We start from the raw sequence: 25,249 nt of genomic DNA, 5'->3' as shown, positions 1-25,249 counted from the left end.
GCGCCAATCGGGTCGGATTGTGCCAACAAAGGAAAGTGTTCAAACCAGGGATGGGCGATATGGACATCAAAGAAAAACGACCCCCCCCCCCATCCACAGAATAATCTGATTAATATTATTTCACCCCTTTATCATTTTTTAAATGCATTTGTAATTTTGTAAAATTTTAATTTCTCTTCATTTGTGTGATGCTCTTCCTGTCTGCATGCCTATTTGCTCTTATTGCTGCTGGAAATGTAGATTTCCCTGAGGGAGTCATCCCAAAGGGATCAATAAAGTCAAGTCTAATTCTCTTAAGTCAAAAAACATTTTTGTCCCCACCCCTTTTCTGGGATTTATTTTACTCTATGTCTCTTGATATAAAACAAGCTTTGGGGGGGGGGGGGGATCTACTATAGTACCTGTGACTTTGAGTGTGTATGGCTTTAAAATGTGGTGCCTATGGTCTGGGGAGTGGGGAGTGACATGGGTGTCATTGAATGAACCATACGGAAAGCCGATCCGTGAAAAACTTTAGGGCAGCAATATTGCTTTGGCCTTGTTTCTGTATTTGAATTAATTAATTGTATTTTAATTAAATGAGTTATTCTATTATCAGTGTAGCCCTAAAACAATGTTAAACACCCACATTATTATTTTATTTGTAAATAGTTTTCGTATCTTTGCATAAATAGTACACACACCAATTTAATTAATTTGTGGCACCTGTTTTATCGACTAAATGAAATGTTTTATCGACTAAAAAAAATGGATGGCAGCCTGCAAGTGGCCCCCCCAGGCCATAGTTTGGACACCCCTGGGGTATGCGCTTGGAACTACAGGAAAAACAATTACCAAGACTAATAAATGAATCGCCCAGCCCTAGTTGCAACCAAAAGACCCCCTCCTCAGGGAAAACACCAACAACTGCAGGGATGTGAAAACCAGTCAGGCACCTGTGGGCGGGGGCGGAGCATGAATGGATGGTGGGTGGGTGGGGGAAGGGACAAGGGGATCGTTGGGGTGAAAAGGAGGAAGTGTGGCCGGCTTTTAGAGGTCGACGGCGGGCAGCTGGCTGCAGGCGGCCTGCGAGAGCTTCGCCACCACGCGGGCCAGTGCCCGGTTCTCGGCCTGCAGCCGCTCCTTAACCTGACGCAGAGCCTGAACCTGCTTTACCTGGGGGAGGTTCTGCAGGGGGAGCCACACACACAGCAGCGGAACAACAACAACAAAAACAACAACAACAAATGTGGCGGACAACAAGAAGAGGAGGAAGAGGAGGAGCAGAAGAGGAGGGAGGAGCACATTAATAGACGAAAGAAGCAACAGGAGGAGACAAAGCAAACAGAAAAGGAAGATTGTTAGAAAATGGAGGACAGATTTTGGACCCGTGTGGACTCACTTCAACAACACATAATGACATCACAACTTTTTTTCCACACTCATAAACAAGGCAACCCACGAGGAACTCTAAATACAATCGACTAAAGCTCTACAACGCCCCCTAGTGGCTGGTGACAGAACGTGTCATATAAATCATCTCAAGTACCATTCCCACCTTGAAGGGTACCAAAAGAAGTGATCCACACCACTTTTTTTGGAACCCTTTCCATGGGCAGAGCTAGACAAAGTGCAGCATGTTGACTGGTCGGAATAAAAATAAATAAATGGTCATTTAAATTCAGTCACCTTATTTTATTATTTACGTTGATTGGTGGAGATAAAAAAATTAATAAATGGCCATCTTATTTTATTATTTACAACAAAAAAATCTACAGATTATTTGAGAAAAAAAAAAAAAAAGAGCATGAAAAATATATGTTGTTACATGTATAATTGTTATAAAACTTATCATATAGAAGATTATTTAAAAAATAAAAAAAGCAAACCAATTTTAGGAGTTAAAAGAAACTGTACGTGGGTCCGAGTAAATCAAAGCTAACGCTCATCGTTAGCATCAATCTGGCATGTATATGTATGTGTACATGCAGGTGTGTATACCTTGAGTTCCTCCTCCATCTCAGAAATTTTCCTTTCGAGAGCTCGCCTTTCCTGTTGAGGGGGACGACAAAGACAAGTCACTTTTTTTTTCCTTTCTTTGAGTGGTGATGGCGGCAAAGCGTGCGGTGCCAGACGATGCACGCGCGCGACACACGAACGCACACGTGAGGAGTCTACAAGCGTCAGCCATCAACACACTCTGTGATCAACACGTGGTCGAGCGAGGTCATTTGTCCAGTCTGTGGTGGTGTTGTAACCTCAGCAGCACCAAAAACACATGCACTATATAAAATCGACACACACAGCATATTGATATCTAGATATGTATATGAGGCGTCTGGGCAAGTGGTGACCACACGCGGCCTCGGAGGCTTGACAAGAAAAAGAAGAGGAGGAAGGAGGCGGAGGAGGTGCACGGCTACGAGGGACAGCAGCAAAAAGGTCAAGTCAGCTTGAATTCATACCAGCGCCCAGATGATACTGAGGCCTGCTCGTTACCTTCAGATATATTCAAAAGATAATAAAGTGTCAAATATTTGGATGATTATGATACTATATATTTCATTTAAAACTTTTTTCAATAAAACTATTACTGAGGGGTAGGACTAGATAACCTTCCTCTTTTGCTATAGCAAACAGTATTTCCATTTATGTCACATCAATTACATTATTTCTCTCATCTTTTCTTTTTACAATGACTATTTTTATTTTATTGAACAAATTTAACATTAAAAAGCGTAAAATCAATGATACTTTCAAAATTAATCAAAAATGTATTTACAATAATAATATGATGCATGTGCCCCAACTAGTCTAAAAAATGGCATTCCGATTAATATTGTGTTTGTGGAATATTAGTTAAGCAGCGAAATCAACCGGTTTTTTATCCATCTCGGGGGCGGCCATTTTGTCACTTGCTGTTGACTGAAAATGACATCACAGTTGCTCAGGTGACAACCAATCAAAAAGGGGTATTCAATTCAATTATTTAAGTAAATAAATAAACATGGCCATTATAACGACTGAAGAAGAAAAAAATACATTTGAGTAACATTTGTTATCTAAAAATGATAATTTAACGCGTGTGCATATATAATGACATTAAATAGACAAAAAAAAAGAAAAAGAAAAAAAACTACATACATATTAACTATACTATTGCTTTTCATTTATTATTTAATTTCCTTCACAGGTCTAATTTAAAAATATCAAGAGTACCAGACAAAATGTACATACCTATACAAATGTAAGCGCTACTATTTTGACCCTTTTTTAATACCCCGAAAGTATTCTATATATTAGACATTGCAAATGATATGGTGAATAATAGTTTGAGGAGTGACTTTTAAGCATGTTTAAGTAGTGATGGCTCGTCAACGTACCCTTTTCTCCATCTCAAGCTGTGACCTGTCGGTGTAGCGTTCCTGCCTCTGCAAACACAAAAAAAACGTGGACGGACGAGTCAGGAATGGAAAAAGGTTTGTGGTGACAATGAGGAACAGAAGGAGAAAGCACCTGCGTGGCCTTCTCCAGTTGCAGCTTCAAGTCGGCCAGCTCCAGGTCCGTGTCGCGTAACTGCGCCTTCAGCTTTTCGTTCTCAGCCAAGATCTGCTCGTAGAGCTGAAAGGAAAGCGCGCGCACGCCGTTCAAATCCAGCACGCCATCCGCCGCACTGAAAGCGGACGGACGGCGTTTCCTTTACCTTCTTGTAGTCGATGGCGTCATCTCTGTCCAGCCGGCTGGAGTATGTCCTCCGACTCTCGCCGTAGCTGCGGCTGAGCAGCGGGTCGTTGCGGTCTAGGGAGGACGCCGTGGTGCCGCTGTCGTTTCTGCAATGTGAGCGCACGTTAAGAAGTGGACGGATTCGCTCGTATTAAGCAAACAAGAGGCCCTAAAACTCACCTGGACAACCTGTCCACCTGCAAGGAAACAAGAAAGTGGTTGTTAGAAGATGAAAATATCAATATGTCCCTTTTAAAGGCTCGTGGATTAGATCTTTTCAGGGTGTCTGAAGATTCAAGGTAGCAAATTTTAAAACTTATTTTTAGGCCATTAATTAGCTCAATATATTAATACTGTTGGTATACAACTTTCATTGTATAATTCAAAAGAGGGCAAACAAGGGCCACATTTGATTTTCCAAGTCATGAAGTAAGATAAAGATTCTCATATTTATAAAAATAAAATAAAAAAAACGTTCTTTGTATTATTGTTTTTTTACCATTACAATTTTATATTCCTATTTATGTAAAATAAGAAATTATGAAGATAAATTTAAAAAACGGAATAAATAAAATCATAATTAATTAATAATACAACGTATATCAAACCGCTTATTTAGCAAATATTTCATTTATATTAAATAAATGAATACAAGATTTAATGCAAAATAATACAAAATAAAAATGTATACATTTTAATCAATCAGTGAAAAAAAAAAACATCTTAATACAACAAATATCACAGGACACTTAAATAATGTAATTATTTGCTCGGTGGGCATATTTTGCCCATCCTTGGCACAATAATAACTACAAATTCAAAAGATTGAAGGATATATTTTTTCAGAATCACTAAGGCTTTCATTTTGCAAAGAAATTAACACTTTTAAAAAGACACTGTTTTTTGATCAATTATCTGTAGGCAACGAGGCTTACGTCCTTTCAATTCGTGTCCACTTGCTCTGAAAAAAAGGACACTTGCCTTTGACAATCATAGGAAACGTGCGTGCGTGCGTGTGTCAATCTCAGATCAAAGCCTGAGGGTGAGGTGAGAGTGAATATCAAAGCCGAAGTCTCGCCATCCAAAAAGAACAGGGGGGAAAAAAAGGTCTGGCTGAATTTTTAAAATGTCACAGAGCCATTTTGTGTCAGTTACCTGCACTTCTCCCTTGATGCTGCCTTCCTCAGAGTCGGACTGCTGGTCAGGGTCGTTGTCATCGCCCTGTGAATGATGATGATGATGATGACGACAACGCACGTAAGGGCCCTTAAAGAACTTGCTTTATTACGAACATAAAAAGCGGGAGGACTGATTGCGTCTTACATCTTGGGTCCAAAAAGAGACGCCGGTGGATCGTCGCTTCTCGCGGGGCCGCCTGCGATCCCGGATGGAGCGAGGCTGAGACTTGTCGTCACCTTCCTTCTCCTCTTCCTTTTTGTCCGTTTCTAAAGGCAAAAAGAAACATGCACGTTTCCTTTAAGCACATCTGTCACTTACTGTGAACCCTTGCTCATGGGATGGGGGATACATCCTAAACCTACCCACGAGAGAGATTAAATATACACTGTATAATAAATAAAAAAAGTCCAATATATTGTTTTACCCTTCATTCATTTTAAACACATTCAAACTTATTAACACACACTTTAAATTTATGTCTTACTGTTAAAAAAAAATGCTATGCTAATTTTCAGTTAGCCTGTCTATGATATGTTACATTGTTGGCATTAGGCTAGCAGACTTATGTTAAATGAAATTTCTTGTTAAATATAAATAATTCAATTTAAGTATGAAACTTTCACATCTGTAGTTTTGTGTCAGTTTTACAGTAAACTGCAACTGGGAGTGGCAAACAGCTTGATAAATAGACTGCTTTCTATATAGCGCACCACACCATAAGGTGCCCAAAGCGCTTTATTATGAGTCACATTCACCCATTCACACACCCGTGGTCGGCTGCTGCCATGCCCCCCACCCCCCCCCCCCCCGGGAGCAAATCGGGGTTCAGTGTCTTGCTCAAGGACACTTCAAGATGGTCACCAACATCACGGATGGGAGACGACCACTCTACCACTGAGCCATGCCGCCCCTAAAGCAAGCACACTTAGTATCTTACTGGAGAGCTAAACGTGCGAGTGAGAGAGAAAATGTGCTCCTGAATACTTTCTAAAGTGTGTTGTAATGAGTGTATTAAAAAAATAATAATCAATATATAATAAATAAACAAGCGATATCCGCTGCAAAATACAAAAATAATGAACTGTGATGTAGTGGGGAAACCACTGTAGCCATGTTATTAGCCTTGACGTAACTGGTAAACGGAGCCCACGTTGGAAAAAAAGTCATCATCAGGACTTGGAGAGGGAAGAAGCGGCCTTTGTCAGGGGAAGACAAAGCGGCGAGTGTTTTCCTTCAGATGAATGCACTACAGCAACCTTCTATTATCCTCCCGAGAGGCATCACAACTTTACCAAATTTCCTGTCGGCGGTGACAAAAACACGCTGCTGATCATCACAGTTCCGGAATGAACCTAAGAGGATTATATCGCTGTGCGCCAACAGCCAATGGAGTCGTTATTTGTGTTGCGAGAGGAACGCCGACCTTTCTCGGTGTCCCTGGAGGAGCGACCGTAGGAGGAGGTGATGCCCGTCAGGCTGTTGGGCCTGTTGAGGCAGCTGGAACTGGAGGTCAGTGCGGTGCTGGAGTAAGACGGGACCGAGGCAGTGCTGAGCGTGGAAATGGAGGACGACGTGGCGGAGGAGGTGCGGTAGCGCTGATTGTAACGAGAGGAAGGCCGGTCAAATGCTGGAAAGTGGCCGACGGGTAAATGGGAGATGCGTGTGGAACGTACGTCTTCAAAGCTGCGGTACTTTGGTCGGTAGTCGTCCTCCTTGGATTCATACTCCTTCTTTTCCTCCTGCTTCTCCTTGTCCTGCTTCTCCTCCTCGCGGCTCTTTGGGGTACGACTCCTGCCGATGGTCTTCTCGGCCTCTTGCAGGTCGGTCAGAGTGACGCCCTGTGAGGGAAAAAATATATTTTCTGCTTTTGTTTTTCTTTCTCCTGGTTATTGTTATTTGAGGATGGGGAGCTTCCAATCAACACACCTGGGTTGACCTCCTTGACTGGCGAGCCTGTCGGGAGCGAGCTTTCCTCTGTGATTCGGACTCCTCATCACGTACAGGTGTCAGGTACGACCTACAAATTGGGGGGGATGAAACATTTATATATATATATTTAAAAAATATATATATATATAATATATATATATATATATATAATATATATAATAAATAATATATATATATATATATATATATAATATATATATATATATATATATATATATATATATATATATATATATATATATATAAAATATATATATATATATATATAAAATATATATAAAATATATATATATATATATATATATATATATATAAAATATATATATATATATATAAAATATATATATATATATATATATATATATATATATAAAATATATATATATATATATATATATATATATATATATAAAATATATATATATATATATATATATATATATATATATAAAATATATATATATATATATATATATATATAAAATATATATATATATATATATATATATATAAAATATATATATATATATATATATAAATATATAAAATATATATATATATATATATATAAATATATAAAATATATATATATATATATATATATATATAATATATATATATATATAAAATATATATATATATATATATATATAATATATATATAATATATATATATATATATATATAATATATATATATATAATATATATATATAATATAATATATATTATAATATATATATATAATATATATATATAATATAATATATATTATAATATATATAATATATATATACATACATACATATTAAAAAAAAAAATATATATATATATATATTTATTTTTTTATAAAGGAGCCATGCGACACAGGTGTTTCCTTCATGCGTTTGACAAAACATTTTTCTGTAGCACAAAACCAAAATTATTCTCTGCAAACATACCAAGTACTATGGTCTTAAAAAAGGTGGGTGGGGCCTGGTCTGGTGAGTGACATGGGTGTCAGCGAATGAGAGGGTGCTACAAGGGTATTACATTTTAACTCATTGACGGATATACACGTCAAAAATCTATTTTAACTGGACTGGCAGTGAATGAGTTCAAATTAGTTGTGCTCGTCTACGCAGAGAGGACTGCAGTAACATTCGTGGGTCCCAATAAAGGCAATTCTCAAATTTTTTAGGTGGGGCGTCAATTATTCCCCAACCCCCGCGAAAAGCGAGGGATCACTATTATTACTCGTCTTGTTTCTGAGCACATTTTCTTCACCTGCGACGTTCAGGACCCGTGCCCATGGTGGTGATGTTAGTGCCGGACGTGCCAATGGTGGTAGTGGTAGAGCCAGTGTTTATGGTGGGGATGACCGCGGCCGACTCCCGCTCCTTGTCCTTTTCCCTTTCCGCATTTTCCTCTGACCAGTACCTGTTGGGAGGGCACCAATTACACCAGGCGTGTCACAACCGTTATCGGACCAGAAGCACATATCTTATCTAGATGTAGTGTTAATTTTATCCGCCATTTTTACATTTAGTCTCAGTTTTTGTCCAGTTTCACGTTTGTTAGTTTTTATCAGTTAGTCAACCTCATCCCGTTTTTAGTCTATACTATAAATCTAGCATTTTGGTCTTTATTTTAGTCCAAGAAAGTCAACATTTTAGCATAGTTTTAGTCAGGACAAAAAAAAAATTGCCTTAGCAGATTATGTTGAACATTTTAGATCTAAAACTATTTCACATTAAATTTTCTCTCATCTTTTTGATGAGAAACAACTATGGCTTTATGCTATAAACTAGTAAATTAGTCAGCATTAGTTAGCGGTCGGATTAACATAATTGTTGGAACGTTATAGCCGTTAGATTAACGTCACATTATAACTATAATTTACTCTTCTTTTCTTTTTCTTTTTTTTACCCTTCACCATAAAGCAAACTCGTGTCTGTCCCATGTTTGTGCATGTTGCACTCGCCAGCTACAAATTTGAAAGGGGGTGTGACACATGACAGATTAGCAGACAAGATTTTACAAAATCATATAATTTTCGTCTCGTTTTTGTTCATGAACTAAAATGATTTTAGTCCAGTTTTTATTAAGTGAAGTACATTTTTGTCTCGTCGTTATTAGTCGACGAAAATGCATACTGATTTAGTCCCAGTTATTGTTTATTAATGAGCGTTTTATCTAGTCTAAGTCAAATGTGTGTTGAAGAAAAAAATTTTTTTAGTTTTTGTTGATGAAATTAACACTAGCTAGATGAACAAAAAAAATTATTTGTAGGAAGTAAAACAATTTATAAAATAAAACGTACGCTGACATCCACCCTACCTGCTGGTGAGACTGGTGGAGCCAGTGCGGGTGGAGGCGGAGCCCAGGCTGGAGAGGAGGCCTCGGTGGCCCATGGGCGAGGTAACCGATGAGGAGGAGGTGGTGGTGGTTGTTGTAGAGGAGGAGGCCGAGGTGGGGGTGGTCGTCGTCGTCGAGGAGCTCAAGTCGTCAGACCGTCTGCCAAAAGAGCCGCTACGGGGTGGAAAATTCACTAAGTTACGGACAAACCAAAACCTGCTTCTTATTAGTGGATGTGACATGGACAGATAGCGCCACCTCTCTGCACAAGTATTGATAGATGCTACTTATTTTCAAGTTTGAAAAAAAACAAAAAGCTGCTGTGAATAGACGTCTGATAGCATATAAACAGGAATTGGTCTGACGGTTTGGTGTGGGACAGCAGTGGCGGGCATGTGGGTGTACCTGCGGTAAATGCTGTATGACTGGTAGTGGGATGTGGGCGGCTGCCAGGGTTTAGTGTTACAGGTGTTAGGGTCCAAGCTGGAAGTGGACGAAGACTTGGCCGGCACGTCCCGCGTGCTGCCGCTCCGCCCTAGCGCTAGCGTGTGGGACGTGCTGGCGGGGGTTGGCAGGCGGGCGGGCGGGTGGAAGAAGCATGTTAGCAGTGGAGACGCACACACACACACACACACACTTATAAAAACACATATATCTGTGACACACACTTGCTGCTTTCATGTCACACAGGTGTTCAAAAGAGACCACTTAATTTTGGGGTTGCCTCCGGCTACAAAATTTCTGAGAAAATTGTGGCTGCGTTTGGAATTATTTACTATATAGTTCTCTAACAAGTCCACTAAAAATCCCCCGTATATTTATTAAGAAGTCAGGCATCGGCATATCCTCTTACTAGTTAATCACAAACTCACAATTAAAGATACTATAGAAGAATATAACTTGTTTAACCAAATGTACATGTGAACTTTGTGTATTCAATTTAGTATCGATTAGTTTTCCTGTATTTTTACTTTGTATAATATATGGTTTATGATTAGGGCATAAATGCATGCGTCTAAGCTATTTAAAAAAAAAAACATATCTGCTGCACCTGGAAGTTGCCAGAACCAATATTTCGCATTTAGCATAGACTAATTTTGTTGGCGTTTGTGGTAAGGAACAATGAGTACGTAAATCCACTAAAATCTACTCACGTTTACCCTTATTGGACCAAAAAAACAAACAAAAAAAGGATTGGGGTGGGGGCTTTTTTTTTTAAGTTGCTAGTGACAGCACTATTTAACTTAAAGTTGAACGATAACATACTTGACTTAAGTGTCTGAGCCAGTGGTACCTCAATTTGAGCCATGAAAAGCCCTGATGTGACGTGAAGGCAACACATGTCATGCATCTGACTTTGTGAAAGCGTTTTCCATGAAAGCATGACAACAATGGGGACCTCGGCAAATTATGCACGACGAAGGAGCAGCTCCTGCTTTTGCTCTTGGGATGATGGTGGTGGTGGCGGCTAACCTTCGCTGGTAGCTAGAGGTTCTGTTGGTGGAGGTGGTTCCATCGCTGTTCTTCATGTCGTCGTCCCAGCGCCGCCGGGTGTATGAGCCGCTACGGATCAGCGTGGTGGAGTCCCTGTAGAGACACACAGCATACTTGCTTATTTTCTCACGACACGTACGTTGCTGCGGCTGTTGTTGTGCCTGTTGTTCTCTTGTCCCTCACACGACCGCTCAAACCCTCTATATCCTGTTTTCTCACTCATTTACCCCCTTTCCTTTTTTTCACCTCATGTATGAATAACCTGACCCATTTGTCCATTAATCAAGTCCGGGCTTCGACCTTCCTGGGTGGAGTTTGCATGTTCTCCCCGTGCTTGCGTGGGTTTTCTCCGGGTACTCCGGTTTCCTCCCACATTCCAAAAACATGCATGGCAGGTGAATTGGACACTCCAAATTGTCCATAGGTGTGATTGTGAGTATGATTGTTCGTCTCTGTGTGCCCTGCGATTGGCTGGCAACCAGTTCAGGGTGTACCCCGCCTACTGCCCGAAGCCAGCTGGGATAGGCTCCAGCAACCCCCGCGACCCTTGTGAGGACAAGCGGTACAGAAAATGGATGGATGGATTTGTCCATTATATAAAAAAACAAACAAGGTTTGCTGAGCTTTGAAGCATTTTTTCTCACCTGTTTTCCTTCTCGTCAATGTCCGATGCACTGGCCAGCCTCCTGGGAATGGTTGGTGCCACATAGGCAAGCCGAGTTCCCTTGTCCTTCTCCTGTGGAAAATGTCATTGTTAAGTTACACATTGTGCTCAATCTTTTGGGGGGGGCTTCTCCTCAGCGCGCAGACCTTCTCTTTGTCTTTGTTGTCCAGCGAGGTGGAGAGGCGCGGGCTGGAGGCCGAGCGCATCACCCCCGTGGTGGTGTCCTTCTCACGCTGCGCCTCTTTGGCGGCCGTGATCTCCGCCAGAGCCCCGTAGCTGCCCGTCTTCCGCAGGCCCAGGCGCCACGACGACGGCGACTCGTCCTTGCGCTCCTCCTCCACTTTGGACGAGATCTTGGTACTGGGTTGGGTGGTGACCTAGGAGGAAAATGCAATGTTAGTCACAATAAATTTTTAGTCAGTAAATTAAGTAATCCAGGTTAAGGATTTTGGGACATGCCTGTTAAAAGGATCACATCTAAATCAGACTAACTGTACTTCTTACCTCATGGCAGAGGTGGGATTAAATCCCATTTGTGCAAATCATTTGTCTCAAGTATCACTCGGTATGTGTGTTTACAAAATTAAATCCTAAAATTGGTGACTTGAATCTCCCACCTCTGCTTCATGGTCATTCGATCAAAGCAACGCTGATTGTGCTCATAAATATCACCAACACGCAAAACATAAACCACATCAACACAAAGTGACAACACGATTATGCATTCACCGATTTAAAACAAACAAAAGCAAACCATGTGGGTCTGATGAGTGAGTGTCTGTGCAACCCAGGATGGTAACAAGGGGGGAGGCAAGGGGTTTGTTTAGTACAGGTGCATGAGAGAACAGAAAACTCCGGCGCACACCACCAAACTAGCCTCACCGTGGCTTTTTTGGGCACGAGAGAAATGCCAGTTTTGCGCAAGCCTCGACGCCACAATGCGGGACAGCCCGGCTCCGCCACGGGCACGGGGGGGGCAACACAATCAAACTAAAGCCAACCAAAGACACAGAGCCAGCAGACGCACACAGAAAGAGAGAGGGAGAGCGAGAGCAAGAGAGAGAAAGAGAAAGAGAAGGGAGGAGGTTGAAGCAGCAGCAAAAGAAACACTTTTAGCAGTAAGGACAGACTTCTTGTTTGATGTCTACTAACACCACACAATCGTTACTGTCAAGTGCCAAACTCTGTAAACATTGTGTCATTGGGACATTTTGTTCAATAGAAGATTCATGTGTGGGTTACTAGGTTTCAAAGGAGGATTAAAAAAACACACACACACACACACACACACACATTTGCATGAAAAAGAAGCAGAAAAGAAAACGCACCCAGCAAAGTGAATCATCGCAAATAGAATAAGAGCAGCCCTTGGATTTTCAATAGCAATAACGAAGGAGGAGGCATGCAATTGCCAGACCGCTTTCAGGTACACCAACACATTTGTGAGACGACCTTGAGTTTCAAATACTCCTCTCTTACAAAATACACCCTCACATTTATCTCTTGTTCAAGATCATGTTTTAAAATGGAGTGCACCCCATACAACCCTGTTTTTACTGAGAAATTACTAATCATATATATGTGTCCATTTTACCAACAGAGGGCAGCAGCTGCAAATGAGGCCAAATGGATACCGTGCCCTATCACTTGTTAGCCTGCAGATGTTAGCATCATGCAGAAATGTAGCTCCTGTCTCTGTTCACTAACTCAATGTACTCAAACCTTAGCGAAGGGTGAAATGTGACGTTTGTGCATCCTTTAATTTTTTAGGTGGCCCATTTGGTGCGTGTTACCTTCTTAGTCGGCGACGAGGGGCTGGTAAGCTGGTTGGTGTGACTGGTGGGGGATGATACAGTGATGCCAGTCGGACCGGGCGTCGTGCTGTTGCCCACCGATGCCGAAGGTTTGCTCTTTTCTAGAAAGAAGAAGAAATCGGAGTTCGGCAATTTATAACAAAGAGTAAAGCAATGCTCAGAGGAGAGCTGAGCGAAATAAAATATATATATATATATATATATATATATATATATATATATATATATATATATATATATATATATATATATATATACACACACACACACACACACACATTGACTAATCCATTCAATTTCGATTTACAAGGATTCATTTCACTTGATTTAAATTTTTCCCAAATCGATTTGATTCACTTCAATCCGATATTGATTATTTATGGAACATCAATTCTTCTTAAATATGGACATGATAAAAATTCCACGAATATTAAATTCAAAATTAGAATGTGCAGAGGCAGTAACTAGTTAAATGATTTAGTTTATTAATGAAAGTAACGCGTGTTATAATCACTTAAGTGTTACACAAACAGCAACGGTGAGATGAAAATATTTGCATAATTCAATAATTGAAACATAAATTAAAGATTCTGAATTGTCTTAAGTGCGATAAGTCTGGTCTTTCATAAATGTAAGAAAATACTTTTAAATGTATGTGTACAGTAAATTTCAAGAAAAGAGTAAGATAGGAAGAAAAAAAAAATCGCTGCGATAGATTATTTGATTTTTTTAAACCCAGCCCAAATTTTTTGTAACTTCAAGGAGTTCCAAAAAAATTATACCAAGAAGTTTAAAGATAGAGGGAGAAGTTACCCGCTTCGTTCTCCGACTCGGAATCTTCCTCCTCCTCCTCTTCGCTGGAGCAGCTGGACTCGTCTTTCTTGCCCTCCTCTTCCTCCTCATCCTCATCCACCTTCTCGGCCTCCAGGGTCTCGATCCGCGGGGCGCTCTTCTCTGGCTCCAGCAGTAGCGTTTCTTTGCTGCGGCGCAGGCGGCTCAGCACAGTTAAGAGCCGCAACGTGACAAATACGTGACCTCGCCTCACTTTGATTACCTCTTTAGTGGTTTCAGTGATTGGTTGTTGTCCCCTGTAGTGGTGGTTTCAATCAGAGGAGACTTCTTGACATCTTTCTTCTCGCTCATCAGCTGGAATGAAGACTGAAAATGAGACTGAACATTTAACAAATGATTAACAGCACTTGGGGAAACTCCTACCAGATTTTGCTTCTTTTGCAGCTCTTCCAGGTACCCCAGAACATCTTCGTCCGAGACATCGAAAGGTGTCTGGCCCTGATGCAAAGTCATAAATAAATAAAAAATGTAAATACATATTGCGGGGTGAATGTTGGGGGCACAAACCATTTTGTTGATGACGTCCATTTCGCAAAGGTTCTCCACTAGTATCCTGCAGGCCTCTTCTTTGCCCCAGTGTGCCGCCGCGTGTAGAGGAGTCCAGCCGTCGTAGTCCTTAATATTTACATCATAACCTGCTTGGATTAAAAGCCTGCGGAATAGAAAAAAAACAAAAAACAAACAGAAACAATTATTACAATTTTTTAGGGGTGTCAAAATTAGTGCGTTAATTTCGAGTTAATATAAAACACCAGTAAAAAATTATTATTTTTTTTTTTACGCGCAATTAATGACTACCCCTTACTTGGAAAGCCTGTACTGGGGGAATTCCAGTCGCAACACAGCAGACACGTCCACGTTAAAATTTTTGCAGTAATAAACTGAATCATACTGCATACATTTGTGGAGACTGGGGTCAAGTTGTATTTTACAATTTTAAAAATGTGCAGGATTTCACAAGTTACTTCATCTAAGATTAGATAGCTCTTAATATGAAAAGAAAAATGCACTGAGCTGTTGCAATTATGCCATCTAGTGGCAAAAAATGACCTAAACCCAAATCACACTAATTTTTACAGTACAGTACGTTTTAATTTGAATTCTTCTATGAATTATGAAATTACTGTATCAATGACAAAAAAAAATGCTGCCATATTTCTATTAGTTTAACATTTATTTCCACTTTTATGTTAAAAAAAAAAGTATGAAAAAAAATATATTTCAGATATAAAATTTGCAATTAATCATGAGTTAACTATTTAAGTCATGCCATTACATATGATTAAAAAATTTAATTGTCTGACACCCCTACTATTTACCTTATTAATTGTTCTACCTGTCACTATAAATCACTGCGGGACCATTAAAGTGAAAGCGGCAATTCCCTTGGCACACCTGATGAGCTCTCCCAGCAAAGTGGTTGGGAATTACTGTTAAAGGAGCCAAAATGTAAGACAAGGCCAATTTGATCAAATTTGTACCCTTGTCTCATTAAGTGAACATCTGAGATGGCATCCTGGCTGGCTTCCCGGACCAGATGGACACACACAGCTGTGGTCCTCGAGCATTGTGCCCGCTTCAAAAGCCCTCAGTGAGCCGGCCGACGTCGAAACTCGGGGCCGAGCGCTTACTTTAAAACCTCCACGTAGCCTTTGGCTGCGGCGACGTGGAGCGCCGTTCCTCCCGACTTGGCGTGCCGGATGTCCTGGATCTGGCCGCTGTTGACCCACTGGCGGGCGTCGCGCAGCATTATGCGCTCCTCCTCCTTGCGGGCCGCTTCGATGTCCACGCCTGCGACAGCAAAAACAACAAGGGGGGGGCCTGTAAACTCTAATTCCCCCGTCAGTTGTGTTTAATGTTCGTCCGCTTCTTGCGCTTTGCAGCGCGGGTTTTCAAGCCAACGTTGCGTCAACGTGACAGTGAGTTAGCGTCCAGTTAAGTAGGTCAATGTGTCGGCGCGATGCACCAAACAGGCCTGCATTGTCTCTCAAGACACCTGGTCCGCTCTCTAAACTAAATCAGCAGAAAACACTAGCGGCTTGTCAGCTGAGTGTTACTACACAAAAACAGTGAGCTGAGGACAGGCCAGGAGCCGCAATGTATCGGAGGCAGTTTATTCCATTGTCAAAAAAGGTGCTTCTCCAGAAACAGTGGCGGGGGGGGGGGGGGGGTGCATTGGTTATTTTGGATCCCTCCTTAGCTACCACATGAGCTTCCTCGGGGTTCAGAACATCACAAAAGAGTCAGTGTTTTAAATACAGGGTGGGCACAAAGTAGGTACAGTAAATATATTTTTTTAATTTCTACATTTGCAGTTTTTTCATTCTTCCTTCCTGGCTTCCATTGTTCCTTCAGAGTTGTTTTTTTTTAATTCTTGCAGCCTTAATTTAATCCTTACTTTGCTTCAAACTTCTGATTTGCTTTAATTTTCACGGTCCAACCTCCATCCCTCCCTTTCTTTCCTTCTCTTCTCCTTCTGACCCGCTTTTGACTGTGCATCCGTCCTTCCGTTGCTTAAACCTGATTTTTTGCATTTTCTTCCTTCTGTCCTTCCCTCGGCCCGCTTTTTATATTTTTACAGGTACCTTGTAATACTGCTTTAGAATTGTTTCTTTGTTCTTGCCTCAAATAATTTGCCCATATTCATGATAAGTGTTCATTAAAAAAAAAATGGTGTATACCCACACTCTGAACTACACTACTGGTAAGAATAACATAACCAAACCGTCAAAGGGACACAAATTTCAAATAGATATTGATTCTGAATAAGAGTTTTTTCTAAACTGTTGCCTGGTTGGTGGAGACATCTTGGCAAGTCATAACAATCCACTGATAGCATCCAACTCGGAGTTGGTGAAAAGTGAAAAGTTGTCACGAGCCACGCTTATCTCTTAAACATTGCTTTCCACTTCGATAAAGAACAATGATGCTGAGACTCCAAAGTGAGCAACAATATAGACGGGTCTGGACTAGATATCGGTCGGGAATGGAGCGCTGGCCCGGCGGGTTGTCCCCGTGATCTCTTGGGAAGTTGCCTACACAGCGTCTATAAAAAGCAGGGAGCCTAATGGCCTCTAAGTAGGACTGCACAAAGAAGACAGCCAGCCAGCAGAAGAAGAATTGGCAGCAGTTCAAAGCTGCTGACATTTGTTGTGTGTTTTTTTTTGTGTGTTTTTTTAAACAAGAAACCAGCATTATCCTCTACCTGAGCACCGGGAATAATAAAAACAAATCCATCCATCCATCCATCCATCCATCCATTTTCTGTACCGCTTGTCCTCACAAGGGTCGCGGGGTTGCTGGAGCCTATCCCAGCTGGCTTCGGGCAGTAGGCGGGGTACACCCTGTACTGGTTGCCAGCCAATCGCAGGGCACACAGAGACGAACAACCATACTCACAATCACACCTATGGACAATTTGGAGTGTCCAATTCACCTGCCATGCATGTTTTTGGAATGTGGGAGGAAACCGGAGTACCCGGAGAAAACCCACGCAGGCACGGGGAGAACATGCAAACTCCACCCAGGAAGGCCGAAGCCCGGACTTGATCTCACAACCTTTGCACTGGGAGGCGGACGTGCTAACCAGTCAGCCACCGTGCCGCCAAAAAAAAAATTTTTTTGCCGTGCCATCAAAAACAAATCCAGTGATCCAAAATGTTTTGTTTTTTTAAATCATGTGTATTTCTTGATAGACAATATATATAATATATATATATATATATATATATATATATATATATTTATATATATATTTCAAACATACACAAATGTTACACAACGGCCGGTTGCATAAGGCCATCGCCATTGCGTTTCCCTGCCACGGAGACGCGCTTCAAAAAGTCGTCAGGCATCTCCAAACGAGAGATGGCAGCCGCTGGCGGGCCCAAAAAGAAAATGTGCACTCGCTCAGGTTACCCATTTGAGCAGATTACAGCTGACATCATAAATACACGCTGGACAGAAAGATAATACACCTTAAAATGGCTTCTATTGTACCTTGACTTACACATTTATTTTGTCACCATTCTCACGACACTATCCGAGACTGAGTGGCTGTGCCTTTAAAAAGGTGGAGTCTGGCCTGATGAGTGAGGTGGGCTCAAAGTAGAGTTAGCAGCTGGCTGTTAATTGGCTAACTCTTAGGTTGGGGCACTCTTAAGTCAAGGCAGGTACAGTGCATACACATTATTGGGCTGTTTGGTTGCCATTTTCCTTCATTTTGAATTCCCACTCCACCTACATGAAGTCAAAATGGATGACAAACAATTCCTCTTTCCCGTGTTGTTCGACGGGTTTGTACTTCCACACCAAACTCCTCCACGCATGCCTTTACACAGCGGGGAGGGGGGCACAGTCATCATCAGAGGCCAAGAATAGAAAAGATGTGACTTTTTTTCTTTTCAGAGAAGTTGCTATTATGCAAGCGGGCGGAAAAACGAAGCAGGTGACTGACAGTCAATGAGAAGTGAGCAAGGCATACTCATACATGCATGACATACTGCACGGGGCCCCTAATCCCTAGACGCTCGCCACTTTTAGAAACAGGCCGATTAAGTGGATAAAACCTCACCTTTAAACATCCTCCTAAAAATAGCCATTTATAAAATAATAGCATTAACGTTGCATGTTGGTCGTGTCCGTACCTTGCCGGTTGATCTCGTTCTGCAGGAGCTCTTCCATGGCCTCCTCCTCGGCGATGTCCAGCGGCGTCTCACCCTCGCTGTTGACCACGCCCACGCTGGCCCCCTGGCTGATGAGGTACCTGCCAGTCGAGACACGACCGCATGTTTTCAACGATGTTTTTGCACTTGCGACAACCCCCGAGGCGGTCTACGCTTATTCAGAATACATGATCACGTTTAAGTAGTAAACACAAGGGCAGGTTAATGAGCGTACACAAGAGCTCATATTGTGTCAAAAGAGAAGAGTGTTCATTAAATAACAAAGACGGACGGGCACAGTATTACCAAAGGGCGTGTCAAATTTATTTTAAAAATGTCTTTACGGTAACTTTTTTTTAATGATTGATTTCATGAACTTTCACATACAAATCATTCAACATTCTGTGTTAAATAATTATTCCAAATAGTATATATTTTACTACTAGCTTGTATTTTATTATTTACAGGAAATGAATTGCTGTCCAGGGTGTACTCTGACTCTCGCACAAAGTCAGCTCAGCCCAAATGTGGACAATGCACATTGAGAAATGGATTGATGGATAAATCAATTGCAATATTAAATGACATCAAAGTAATTTTCCATCAAACATAAAATGGCTCCAACATGAACTAAAACAACAAATATCACAGGAATCCCAATCATGTAAATGCCTCTGTGGGCCTGTTTAAAGAATCGGAGTGGACCCCTGGGCCACACTTTCCCCTTTGACCCCTTGCTTAGCATCTCGACATTGGCTGCTTTGTGGTCCCAAGTTGTTGTTGTTCGCTGGACTGTCGGACTAAAACGAGCCTTTTTCTTCTTCCCTCTGTGACACAACGTCTCCATTAGTCACCAGTCTGACCAGCGACTTGACCCTTTGCTTTCACCCGTGGCTCCACTTCTCGTTTCTACTTTCCCCCCGCATGTGGATACCACTGAATTTCTCTAGATTCTCCCCATGCTTCCAAAAAGTGTGGCGAAATGTGTAGCTTGGCCACACAGCGACAGAAAATCAGGTCATGAAACGGGAACTGAGCGCTCCCTTTAAACCGGTTTAGATATTCTCCTGATAGCATCGGTCTGCTTCCCCGGAAAGGGCAACGTGACCCCGATCTCAACAAAACAAAATCAGATGCGTTGTGCCGTTTACGGGGGACGCCACTCACTCTGCGATGCCCAGGTAACCACAGGAGGCGGCGGCGTGCAGGGGGATCCAGCCCTCGTTGTCGGGTTGGTTGATGCTGGCCCCGTGCGTCACCAGGAAAGTCACCATGTCCGGGTTGTCGTCTATGCAGGCCTGGGGGGGGGAGACGACCAATCAGTCAGTTTGAATGATACGGCAACAGCCTTTGCCAAAAGACGGATATTTTACAGCACGCCAGCAAACAATAAATATCACAAAAAGGTATATACACGCACTTGATAATTGGATGTTCTGCCATCTAGTGGAAGAGCTTTAAATTGATCTGCTTGTCAATGTCACCATACATTAACCACATAGATACATGAACAAAGACGCATTGTTTGTCCATTTAAAGGGGAGGTCAACCTTAAAACATTTCTTGACAATGATGTTTGTTATATGTGACCTCACGAGTCTAAACATGACTTTGTGATTAATATTACATTTATGGAATATGAGTTATGAAGCAAAATCCAGCTATTTGGTGTCGATTGAAGATGACATTAATGTTGCTCAGGGCTCAAATCTTAAAAAAAAACATCTTGACACTATGTTCTATGCAGCCCACTAGTCTAAATATGGTATTATGGTTAATATTGTGTTCGTGGAATATGAGTTAAGCAATAAAAACCAGCATCTTTTTATCAATATCATAAGGCAGCCATTTTGCCACTTGCTGTCGAGTGAAGATGACATCATAGTTGCTCAGGACTCATGCAACGACCAATCACAGCTCAGCTGTTTTCTGAAGCTGTGCTGTGATTGGTTGTTACCTGAGACCCGAGCAACTGTGATGTTATCTTCAGTCAACAGCAAGTGACAAAATGGCCAACCCCTGAGATGGATTAAAAACGGCTGGATTTTGCTTCGTAACTCATATTCCACAAATGTAATATTAATTCGAATGTCATGTTTAGACTAGTGAGATCAAATATAACATATTATTGTCAAGAAATGTTTAAGGTTGACTTATGTGAATCTGGGTAGGGTTCACATTTGTAGTTGTTAATCAGGACAAATTATTCTTCAATGAACAATATTTTGTGGACATGCGAGTAATTACAAGACTGGATTATCCAGAAAAAAAAAAACACGTAAACCTGAAATGTAAGGCAGTGAACTCATAGCTACACTTGCCATACAATACAATTACCACAGAGCACTCATAAAAATCCCACTCACCCACTATCCTTCAACACAGCTCCTGGACTGTCTCTCTCTCTGCCGGGGTTGCTATGACAACAAAGTCATTGACAACAGATAGACACACACACGCACACACGCACAGAGTGGCCTCACGTTCAGGGCACACGTCTATCTGCCTGCAATCCTTGTCCAAATTTGGTTGCTTTGCACGGCCGTAGATGGCCAAGGCTGCCGAGTATCTGCGCTCAGCTTATCTCACCCTGCGCGTGTGCGTGAAGGGAACATCTTCTGCCACAGGTGGACAGCAACAAAAAAAAGATCATTTCAAAAGCAATGATGGAGCGAGAGGACTGAAAGACAATCACACACACTCTTGATTTGAGCAAAGGCGTCATGTTCAAGAGTACTGCTTCGCTTTTTCCTTGTTCCTTCTTTAAAACTAAGGAAGAAGGCAATTATGTAATACTATTATTTGGGTTCTAGTGCAGAACATATTAGGCAAGGGACAAGAAACATAGCTGACTTTTCTTTGGTCCCCTCGGGTCTCCTGGTGTTCGGTTTAGGTGAACGGTATGAGATTTTTTCTAATAGGTTTTCTGGTGAGCTAACAAATACACGCACGCACGCACATACACACACAAAAAATATATATATATAAAAATAATAATAAAAAAAATAATAATAATAAAAGAGCAATGATGATGACATTTCCCAATGAACAATACTGAGCTCTTAAAAAAAAAAGAAGAAAAAAAAGAAGCATAGCTGACTCGCCACTTGTTGGTTTATAAACATAGTACAGAAGATGTCATGGTCACGTTATATGTTGAAAAAAAAATCCAGCGGCATTTAAAATGGCCAAATAAAGCTAAAGCATTATTTTTTTTAAATAACATTATTAGTGCTTTTATAGCATAATAAACCACACTGAATGGGTTTGGCTTCACTCATTTCCTAAAAAGAAACAAGTGATGCTGCGCGTTAACCAAGGTACGCATCAAACTCAGACATTTGACGTACTTTGACATTTCCAGCGGTACCTTGAATTGAAACGTTGACACCCGTGTTGTAGACCGTAAGCAGCCTGGCGTCGTTTTAGAAATTTAATCTTTCAAAAAATTTGCTAAATCGTGAAATCGAGGTGCATATAAACAAACACACTCTTGTCTTCTTCTGGACTATTAAAAGCTGTTCTTTTGTTCCGTTACATCCAAATGTTATTTAGCACAAGTGTCAAAATGCTGGATGGGCACTTTACAAGACGTGTTTCGTTTACAATAGCTACCAACTACTTAATTGCGGCATTTAAGCGCAAAGTATGAATGTTAAGTTTACGTTAAAACTGATTTAGAATCAGTACACAGTATTGTTGTCTGAACATTTTGTACAGGAATCATTTTTTAATAAATGACATCTTTGAAAATATGTTTGATTCAAATAATAATAGTCCAGAATGACAGAAAACATTTTTAGACTTGATTTTTTTTGCTCATATCGTCCAGCCCTAACTCAGTGGTCGATGAAGGACAAAGATGCGCGCCCGCCGCCAACTTAATAAATTGATGAAGGCCATTAAGCTGCACACAGTGGAGCATTCAAAGCGGCAGTGAGTCACTCTCCAGCAGACACGTTGTCATTCAAACCTGTTTAGCCGGTGCAAAGCGGCGAGAGCGAGCGAGGCTTTGGCGCACAAGGAACCCGCAAGATGGGCGATGTGAAAAAAAGCGCAACGGTACAAATTGGTATTATAGCAGGACAAGGTGATATAGTCTTAACATGAAATTACATTTTTGTTTATTTTTACATTAGCGAAAAATTATTCAAAGAAAAAGTGTCACTTTTTTCCCCCCCATTATCAACTTTAAAAATAAATATTTTTCCTTTTTATCAGGTGTAAATAAGTGCTTCCTCCATTGTCAACAAAACAAAAAAAAGTTAAGTTGAAATAATAATAATAATAATAATAATAATAATAATAATAAAAGGACCAAGTTGGTAATGTTTCAAACATGCCTTATTTTGCAGCGTATAAAAAGGCAGGCATCATGAGCCAATGTTCAGCCTGACTGACTTCCTGATTGCATACCATAGGCTCCTTTCTTGTCATACGCGAAACAGTTTCTTCACGAGAATTCAAAGACGCTCGTTGTGTTTTTGAAAAACGGTCATTATGGGGGCAAAAAAAAGTCACTAAATAGAGGGACCAAGTTGGCAACACTGACTGTTTTTCTAAATTAGCTTGTTGCTGTTTGCGGGGATGCACTTTGAACTAGGGTACACCGATCATGAAAAGCTGCACTGACCCAAACAATAGACGTGCCATTTGATTGCAAAAAGTTAACATTTTTGGAGTGGAGTTTTTGTGTGTGTGTGGAAATTAAATGAATATAAAGCCTTTATTACATTACAAAAGCTCCTTACCACATTATGGGCTGCCTTCAGGGGCCGTGGGAATACCTTGTTGAGCGCCTTTTAATTGTCACACCTCCATTTTGTTTGTTTGGGACAGCACAACATGGCTCACATAAATATATATATTTATGTGAGCCATGTTATTTTGGGGATGCGATATTTTGCCAAATCGATTTTTGTTTTCTAACACCCCTTTATATAATTTTTTTTTTATTATTATTTTTTTATGTGAGCCATGTTGTGCTGTCCCAAACAAACAAAATGGAGGCGTGACAATTAAAAGGCGCTCAACAAGGTATTCCCACGGCCCCTGAAGGCAGCCCATAATGTGGTAAGGAGCTTTTGTAATGTAATAAAGGCTTTATATTCATTTAATTTCCACACACACACAAAAACTCCACTCCAAAAATGTTAACTTTTTGTTCTTCTGACAATCAGCCAGACATGTCAAGTTTTTTTTTTTTTTTTTTTGCAGACAGAATAATTTTGCATTATTTCTTTGAAGACAATTTTGAATGTGAAACAGGAACAGATTGAGGGTCAAACAGCCTTGAGGAAGGGATTGCGTTTCCCGGCGCTCCTCTGTGTGGATTTATTTTGCTTTTTGGCCACAAACAGTGCTTTCACCCAACAGCGCCAACCACAAAAGTGCCCTCTCTCAGCCCTGGACTAGCATACCAGTGGAGAAATTCCCAGATAAGTATTACTCCTAGCCTCGGGGCTTTCAGGCATCGGCGGCGCTCTGGCCACGCCTGCCGGCCCTCGTCATCCGGCGCCTCTTGCGGCCGCTTCCACAAAAGGAATTCCTCTGTGGACGTGGGGGTCCGAGGGGGACGTGCTTAACTCAAAAAAACGTCAAAAAGATCAAAGAAAGATTAGGAAATTCAACTTAGGCGAAGAGCGCGTACATGCTGTATAATCGAGCTCCTGTGCTCGCTGGCTGGGTTGGAGAGGCCAGAGGGTACGAGGGGGAGGGGGCTACAGGGCGACCAGCTGGGTCCCTACACACTACTAGATGAGCTCACTTGTAACACACACACTGCCTTCTAGCTGCTACCGATGACAACCATATAAGGGCCTGGGATTCCCGTGGAAAAAGGAGCAGGATTGAGGAAGGAGAGGGTGAAAAAAAAAAAAATGCCGGTGAGATTGTAGCTGGAGAGAGGGTCCGCGGATATTCCCGTGCAGATCCCCATTTCCAATCATTAGCCAATATAGACGGGCAGCGGGCTACGCACACGTTCATGTGCGATGATAACAGGAGAGGGGGGTGGAAGGAGGCAGCCTCACCAAAGAGGAAATGAGAAAAATAAACAGCCACTTCCTGTTGCTCTTCAGGGCTCCGGCGACGCTTTCCGATCGCCCGTCGCTCTCATGCAGAGAAATCCTGGAGAGCCACCGACGTGTCATTTGTTTTAACACCCCCTCTACGTGAACATCTAGGAAGTGAGATAACGTCGCCTTCCTTGGCGGGGAGCTGACTGGAAATGCCGATTGTACACGTCGCAATATGAAACCCTTTCAAACTGACTACAGAAAGTCATTCAGTAATCACACGCAACAAAGCCACAAATTCACTTATTGGGCTTCTTTTTTTTTGCACAAACTACTTGCAAGTTTTGTGATCTTTTGATGCCACCAAAGATCCCAAATACAAATTTTTTAGCAATAGTCTCCCCTTCAGTAAAAAAAATAAAATAAAGACAAATGACAATGCCATTGCTGTGTCCGACTTTAAAGTCTGTTCGTCAACAGGCTATGAAATTTGCTAAGGAGTTTTTTTTTTTTTTAAGCAATTCACTCGAATCACACAGCCCAAATAGGAAAGTAGCACAGTAATTGTTGTCCCGTT

The 25,249-nt window shown here is 41.2% G+C and overlaps 1 protein-coding gene across 5 annotated transcripts in view; it reads right to left on the bottom strand.

Annotated features, from left to right (window-relative positions):
• ppp1r12a (protein phosphatase 1, regulatory subunit 12A) overlaps positions 1–25,249 on the bottom strand; it is a 34,852-nt gene that overhangs the window by 2,600 nt on the left and 7,003 nt on the right. The window contains exons 2-26 of one of the 5 annotated variants that reach the window (XM_086059136.1): positions 19,823–19,953; positions 18,638–18,756; positions 15,623–15,782; positions 14,499–14,643; positions 14,355–14,429; positions 14,194–14,285; positions 13,953–14,119; positions 13,119–13,240; positions 11,472–11,702; positions 11,306–11,397; positions 10,641–10,754; positions 9,573–9,725; positions 9,150–9,341; positions 8,097–8,249; positions 6,808–6,898; positions 6,555–6,719; positions 6,305–6,476; positions 5,026–5,147; positions 4,858–4,923; positions 3,883–3,899; positions 3,683–3,809; positions 3,496–3,600; positions 3,363–3,410; positions 2,445–2,478; positions 1,981–2,031 (exon numbers count right to left, since the gene is read on the bottom strand). In XM_086059136.1, the coding sequence (XP_085915262.1) occupies positions 2,000–2,031; positions 2,445–2,478; positions 3,363–3,410; positions 3,496–3,600; positions 3,683–3,809; positions 3,883–3,899; positions 4,858–4,923; positions 5,026–5,147; positions 6,305–6,476; positions 6,555–6,719; positions 6,808–6,898; positions 8,097–8,249; positions 9,150–9,341; positions 9,573–9,725; positions 10,641–10,754; positions 11,306–11,397; positions 11,472–11,702; positions 13,119–13,240; positions 13,953–14,119; positions 14,194–14,285; positions 14,355–14,429; positions 14,499–14,643; positions 15,623–15,782; positions 18,638–18,756; positions 19,823–19,953 (2,925 nt within the window). In that variant the 3' untranslated portion in view covers positions 1,981–1,999. Of the gene's footprint in view, positions 1–92; positions 1,168–1,980; positions 2,032–2,444; positions 2,479–3,362; positions 3,411–3,495; positions 3,601–3,682; positions 3,810–3,882; positions 3,900–4,857; positions 4,924–5,025; positions 5,148–6,304; positions 6,720–6,807; positions 6,899–8,096; positions 8,250–9,149; positions 9,342–9,572; positions 9,726–10,640; positions 10,755–11,305; positions 11,398–11,471; positions 11,703–13,118; positions 13,241–13,952; positions 14,120–14,193; positions 14,286–14,354; positions 14,430–14,498; positions 14,644–15,622; positions 15,783–18,637; positions 18,757–19,822; positions 19,954–25,249 lie in introns of those variants that run through there. The other 4 variants (XM_086059138.1, XM_086059135.1, XM_086059133.1 and 1 more) reach the window with 4 other exon arrangements.

This window comes from Leptonotus elevatus, chromosome 17 (assembly GCF_054856555.1).
Source record: "Leptonotus elevatus isolate MCC_2025b chromosome 17, RoL_Lele_1.0, whole genome shotgun sequence".
Lineage (NCBI taxonomy): Eukaryota > Metazoa > Chordata > Actinopteri > Syngnathiformes > Syngnathidae > Leptonotus > Leptonotus elevatus.
This window is presented reverse-complemented; position numbering and strand designations above follow the sequence as displayed.